The sequence below is a fragment of the Squalius cephalus genome (assembly GCF_949319135.1).
Source record: "Squalius cephalus genome assembly, chromosome: 1".
Taxonomy (NCBI): Eukaryota; Metazoa; Chordata; class Actinopteri; order Cypriniformes; family Leuciscidae; genus Squalius; species Squalius cephalus.
This window is the reverse complement of record NC_137122.1, coordinates 13,266,767-13,273,581: the sequence shown is the minus strand read 5'-3', so window position 1 is coordinate 13,273,581 and position 6,815 is coordinate 13,266,767. Positions and strand designations below refer to the sequence as shown.

Below are 6,815 nucleotides of genomic sequence, written 5' to 3'. Positions count from 1 at the left end.
TGCCATCAACTTCGCCAGATTTGTGTTCCGCCTCGACAGCACCCAAACCTTCGGATAGTTCTAGGTTAAAAGCAACACCCGGAGCCACACCCTCTTCCGGTAAGACCTTTTGTTTTACAAGCTCAATGCGCAACATCTCCTTTATTTCCTTTTTAAGTGCGTGACGAGGTACATAAATATCAAAGAAATCTGCAATCACTAATAAATCGTCTTTGCGGCACTTATCAAATTGTTGATGTGTGGGTGCGATTGTAAATTTGTCCAATTCAAATTTTGACGCCATCACGCAGCCTACGTTTCCTCCCACACAAAGTAAAAACCCCAGGCAAACAACAAGTTGAATAATACCTAAATCGATCTGTTTTACTGATGAAAAACGATAAGTTTGTAATTTCAATTTAGAAAAAATAGGACGAGCCCCCAATTTCATGTTACGCCCCGTCTAGGGTAAAGGACATAACATGAAAAAAAAAAAACCAACAACAACAGTGCGGTTATAGAAAAGTGTATGAAACAGTATTTATTGAGTAAATTAACAGATTTATGTTACCATGGGATTTTACCTCAGGAGCCGACAAGGCCAAAATAACAAACAAAAACAACTAATTTGGAATATACCTCTTCCTGCCCTAATCCATAAAAGAAAAGAAAAGAAAAATACAATTACTTCCCTAACTCCCTAATCCAAAACAGGCACAGAAATATATCAAATTAAAAAGGTGGCATCGGTCTCCCTACCTCCCAAATTACTATGTACAATATATACAATTGTAAGTTCTAGCAGAAAAATGTAAGGGATAATCCGTTCTCAAAGTCGTTAAACAGGCGTTGGTCCAAACACTCAAATGAACAATCCAAAGACAAACACTCTCAAATCTTTACACTCCAGCAGCAGATAACAAAGTCAGGCAAGCAAAACAGCAAGTGAGCACAAAAGGGCTAATGAAGCAACAACAAAGGAGGCTTTTATACACGTCCAGGAGTCAGCTGATCAATCAGGGCGTGGCACCAATTAGACTGCAGGAACCAATCCGGTCTTCTTCCTGGATAAAAACAAACACCTCCCACAATAGCATAAAAACACAGACAGACCAAAAGGGATGTAACATGCGGTGATGCGTGTTCCAGTAGCATCATCATATCTGGCCATTATTTTTATAGCATTTTTGGGAGGAGTAAAATTTACATATGTGGTTTCAACAACCAGATGCATTTACACTTGTCCAGTTTCGTCTGGAATGCGGCCCAGAGCTCCTCCTGAAGTGGTCTGAGTGCAATCAGATTCAAATCCGTCTCGAATGCGTTCTGGAGGGCATTTACACCTGGTCTTTTCACGATCAGATAGCTATCCCATCTGAGAAAACGCATGAAGTGGCCACTTAAAAAGTGTTATGGCCTCTTTTCCAGTGTGAATTTTCTGGCACTCTTTCAGTTCATCTTCTGTAGTAAAGGACTTCTGCCCTGAAACACACACCACTGTGTCTTTTCTGCTGTAATATTACTAATGAATCTTCTCCTTTGTGTGAATCTTCAGGTGTTTCTTCAGGACTGACGCCCAATGAAACTGTTTACCGCACTGATCACAGTTAAATGCTCTTTCTCCCAGTGTGAACTCTCATGATGTGACGCTTAAAAGATGATTTGTCTCTGAAACTAGTTCTGCAGTGAACACACATATGGGGCTTTTCTCCAGTGTGGATCCTCTCATGTGTTTTCAGAGATGATAAGTGACTGAATCTCTTGTCACAGTGTGAACACTTGTAAGGTTTTTCTCCAGTGTGGATCCTCTCATGTGTTTTCAGATTTGCTGACAGACTGAATCTCTTGTCACAGTGTGAACACTTGTAAGGTTTTTCTCCAGTGTGAATAATCTGGTGCTGTTTCAACTTGTCCGCTGTAGTAAAAGTCTTCTCACACTCAAAGCACACGTACTCTCTCACACCAGTGTGGATTTTCTCATGTCTATGTAAAGATTGCCAGAGTGAAAAACTCTTTCCACACACAGAACATGAATATGGCTTCTCCTTCGTATGAACTCTCAGGTGTGCCTTCAGGTCTGATGCACTGAGAAATGTTTTGCCGCATTGATCACACGAGAATGGCTTCTCTCCGGTGTGGATCCTCATGTGACGCACAAGACTTTGTTTGGTTGTGAAACTGTTTCCACACTGAACACACATATGTGACTTTTCTCCAGTGTGGATCCTCTTGTGTTCGGTTAGATGTTGTTTTCGTGCGAAACTCGTCCCGCACTGATCACATGTGAACGGCTTTTCTCCAGTATGAACACTCATATGAACATCAAGACGCTGTTTGGTTGTGAAACTCTTTCCACACTGATCACATTTGAACAGCTCTCCAGTGTGGATTCTCATGTGATGCTCAAGACTTTGTTTGGCTGTGTAACTCTTTCCACACTGAGTGCAGGTGAAAGATTTCTTGACTCCTCTTTTGGCCTTTATAGTCTTTGAGCGACTCAAAGGTTTTCCTCCAGGTTTGACATGATGTTCCTCCTTCACTTCACTCAGTTCTTCACTCTCCTCCTTCACTTCACTCAGTTCTTCACTCTCCTCCTTCACTTCACTCAGTTCTTCACTCTCCTCCTTCACTTCACTCAGTTCTTCTCTCTCCTCCTTCACTTCACTCAGTTCTTCACTCTCCTCCTTCACTTCACTCAGTTCTTCACTCTCCTCCTTCACTTTCATCGGGTCTGACATAAAAGAAAAAGGTTTCATTTAATTTTCAGCACATCATCATCAATAATTCAAAGAGAGAAATATGAAAGTGAGCCATGATGTAATAGCAGAAAGTACTAGTAGACAATCTCTATAAAATGTTATGATAAATCTGGTGTTGGTTTCATTAATTAATTGCATGAATGAGGTACATTAATATTTCAATTATTATTTTTCAAGAAATAATAGAAAAATAGGCACAGATCACATTTCTACAGGGAGAAATATTAAATATATTTGATTAATGACACAATTGTAAAACAATTGTCCCAACGTCTGAATCCAATGGTGTGGTAGAAGGTTTTCTAAATGCTCTGTCTTATCGGCGCACAAAGTAATTTATTTCCAATTCTGTCAGCCATTCTGGAAAGTTCATTTACTTGATAGTTTGCTGTTTGATGCTTAAAAAATAATAATCTTTAAAATATACACTGAATTTAAACACAATGTTGTAAACTATATTAGAAGATGTCTGACATTTCGCTAAAATAGTAGCAAAATAAAGCGAACCAGTTATAAAATAAGTGTAAATAAGGGAGATAATTTGACCTGATGTTGACAATGTATATAAAACAGGGTTCTCAAGTCTCACGCATTGGCCGTGAGACACACGCAATTCAACCAGTTCACACGCTCACACGCCACACCGTGTATTTCTCACGCTGAAAAGGCAATGCCAACCAAGTTGTCGTGCAAGCTTTATATAACGTTGTATACGAGGCGCGGGCACACAAAGTGAAGTTTACTGCCGCCAGCACGTATATCGGCCAGATTGCGTTCGTTAATAGGCGCGCGAACACACGGAAGTTGACGGAACATTCTCGGCCACCGTACGTTCGTTACTAGGTAACCAACAACATCGCGCGAACACACGTCGTGAATGATGGAGAAAGTAAGTTGGAAGAAAGCTCGTCTAACATTTTTAGGCTAGAACATTTAATATATAACCCATCGTATACATTATTATTGATGTGCACAGTCAAAAACTCTATAACAACTTTGCAACCAGGCCAGAAGCTTTGGCTCAGTTTGGCTAGCTTACGTTATCTGAAACTAAGGGAAATGTTAGTGGGTATGGGAAAGAATGAAGATGTATTTCTTTATTTTATTTTAAATAAATGTAAATGTATTTATTTTATTTTAAATTATATATTATACTGTATTAATAGTCTTTCTAGTTACATTAGGGCTATGTATTAAAGCAGAGTGCTCTAATATTTTATATCCTGTCAAAACATATTAATTGCCATTTGTATTTTTCCAAGACTTACAACACAAAACACATTTCATAAGCTGGAGTGTGTACTCTTGTGTATATACACACACACACACACACACACACACACACCTTAATAATACTCTAATATGTTATTTGTTCACAATGTCCCACCACACTTTAAATCATTATACCATTTCAACTAGACACTGTTCAAACTATATGCAGCAATTTGTTATATTTTTGTAATTTGCATAACTTATTTGTAATTTTGATATTATAAATATAACATTAAAGAGTAGGCTATATTTGATGTGATGAATTTCTCTGTCATTTATCAGATTTACCAATTGTTATATTTTCAATTTGTGCTGGTTAATAATGAACAATGGGTGAAATTGGGGGGCGGGACCAGGTGGGGGCGGGGCTTCATTAGGGCTCCTCCCCCAACCGCATGTGATCTCACTCCAAGCTTTTGATAAAACTTGAGAACCCTGATAAAAGTTCCTCCAACCTCCCTCTACTGACCATTTGTTGAAAATCTGTACCATTTCATAGTTTGACTGTTTATCTAAATGTGATGAAGTGCTTGAATGTTTCTAACATGAATGTTCTTCAGCATCATGAATGAATGAAGAATAAACACCAACCTCTTTGTTCTTCAGGATCTTCAGTGTGTTTCATTCTGCAGGGTTCTGGATCACTCATGTTCTCACTGTCCTCTTTAATAAACTCAGTCTTTGCAGATTTCAGCTCTTCCTGATGCTCTGATGCTCGTCTTCACTTGTAGCTGATGGGAATTTACAGCATTTATTGGGGAATTGCTGTGGGAGGAGCTTCACTGGTTATGTGACTGATGTGGGAGGAGCTTCACTGATGATGTGACTGCTGTGGGAGGAGCTAATCTGCCAAAATAAAAAATATATCAGTTAGTGAGTGTTTTTAAACTAAATGAATAAATCTGTAAAAAAATGTGTCCATTATAAAGTAACTGATGCTGATTCAATTCAAAACCCTAAAATGATTCTCCTTCTTCATTCAAATATTTGCATATTGTTGTGGAGTCTGTCACTTCATTAAAAATTAATCTTGAAGTCTTGATGCCAGAAAATAAACTTTACTATCCAAGAAATTATATTATCTAACAAAGTCGAGTGCTTTTGCAAAAGCAACCCCAGAGTCCAGTATCAAACATATATACACCTCAAAGGTAATCATCAATACATTTGTTTTTCTTATGCTTCTGCCCTGAGCCAGATATAATAGTATAATGTCTTTGATAATATTCTCATAGATTTCCCTTATTCCAGTTAATAATCAATACAAATATTCTACAATATGCAGAAATAAAGAAAAACATTCATATCTTAATGTAAATTCTTCCAAATAAAAAACAATGATAAGAAAAACAGTTAAACTCAGAAATTAACGTACAAGTAATCATCAAATCCCCTCAGTCTGCTGACACCAATGAAATGAGCTTTAAGTGTCAATTTACAGGAGATCTGAAGACATCAGCATAATAAATGAGGTGAAAACAGGAACTATTGACGTGAAATAAAGAGTGTTTTCAGCAGATCTGTTAATATTGATGAGCCTCAGACTATCAACACTCATTCAACAAGCCGTTCAGGATCATCAGCAGATCATCTCACTTTATTCTGAGTGTTTGCTGTTAGAAACACATTATTTGAGTCAGGATACATGATAAAAGCCTGTAAAACTGCCCTATTGAAAGAAAATACAGTTGCTTCTCACCATATGACACATACAAACCAAACATAATTAACCACCTCATCTAAATAACTACAACAGCATAATGCTAATATCTAAAATATATTTTGATTTTCTAGTAATTACAATCATTGCAATTAATGTTATTCAAAACTGACAATGATCCTAAAAAACTCATCAAATCAATTAATCGGTATAAGCTCATCAATACCTCTCACAGATCTCAAACTTTAACTCTTGACATTAAGTATCAGTTCTTACTCCAAACATCGAGACAATCACACAAACGAACACAAAATCGCTCAGGTCTGAATGAACTCAACATATTCTCCTCATGCTCGCTGCTGCTGCACTAAATCTTTATTTCAGAAGGAAGACGCCAGAAAAGACGCACAAGTATCGCTGTGATCGATGAAAACAATACAGAAATGAGTCTGTCGCTTAAGTAAATCAAACTGTATAAAGTGTGTGTGATGGTTGTGTAAATATGAGAAATACCGCGAACTAACGTTACTCTCCTCACCTCAAAAGACTCTTCTTCTTCTTCTACTACTTCTTCTTCTTTATTGGCGGCTCGAGCGCCATCTGTTGTGAGTTTTGGATCACTGTTTCTCAATTCCAAAAACGCAGAGAACGGACTTGTGTTCTCGTGGAGACCGGTCTTGCCAAGCTTCCTTGGAAGAACGAACTCGGAACCGGCCGCAATGACTTCTGGGACACCAGGCGAGTACTAGCTCAAGTCTGCATTCGATGCATCCTCGGTATCAAGAACACATCCGGGTTCTTTCATGCGTCCTCTGTACTTGCGTTCTTGAGAATTGGGTCTGAACTTCGACGGTTATGATGACGTAAAACGAGAACACAAGGACGCAAGATCGCTGAAGAACGCATATTGAGAAACACCCTCCAGACTAATTTTACTCCTTTTTTTAATGTGATGCATGATAATGAGGAAGAAAGCACTTTTTATTTCAAAAAGTACAGAGATGACATGTTTATGATATACATCGTTGTATACAAAATGTATTAACAATGTGTTCAATGTTATAAATGAGAAAATAAGAGTTAACAGTGAGCTGAAAGCTGAAAAATAAAAGACAAAAAAAAGATAGAGAGAAAGAACACGAGGG

At 37.9% G+C, this 6,815-nt stretch overlaps 1 protein-coding gene across 2 annotated transcripts; it reads right to left on the bottom strand.

The window, feature by feature from the left end:
- Positions 1-490: 490 nt before the first annotated feature.
- LOC307163256 (uncharacterized protein) lies at positions 491-6,517 on the bottom strand. 2 transcript variants are annotated; one of them, XM_079879275.1, is made up of 3 exons: positions 6,209-6,517; positions 4,602-4,856; positions 491-2,710 (listed from the first exon to the last, which is right to left on the bottom strand). In XM_079879275.1, exons 2-3 carry the CDS (start codon positions 4,657-4,659, stop codon positions 1,587-1,589), a joined length of 1,182 nt encoding a protein of 393 aa, XP_079735401.1. In that variant the 5' UTR covers positions 4,660-4,856; positions 6,209-6,517; the 3' UTR covers positions 491-1,586. The 2 variants fall into 2 exon arrangements, with proteins under 2 accessions (XP_079735401.1, XP_079735402.1); XM_079879276.1 differs by having other exon boundaries at positions 491-2,680; positions 6,209-6,245.
- Between the last annotated feature and the right edge of the window lie 298 nt (positions 6,518-6,815).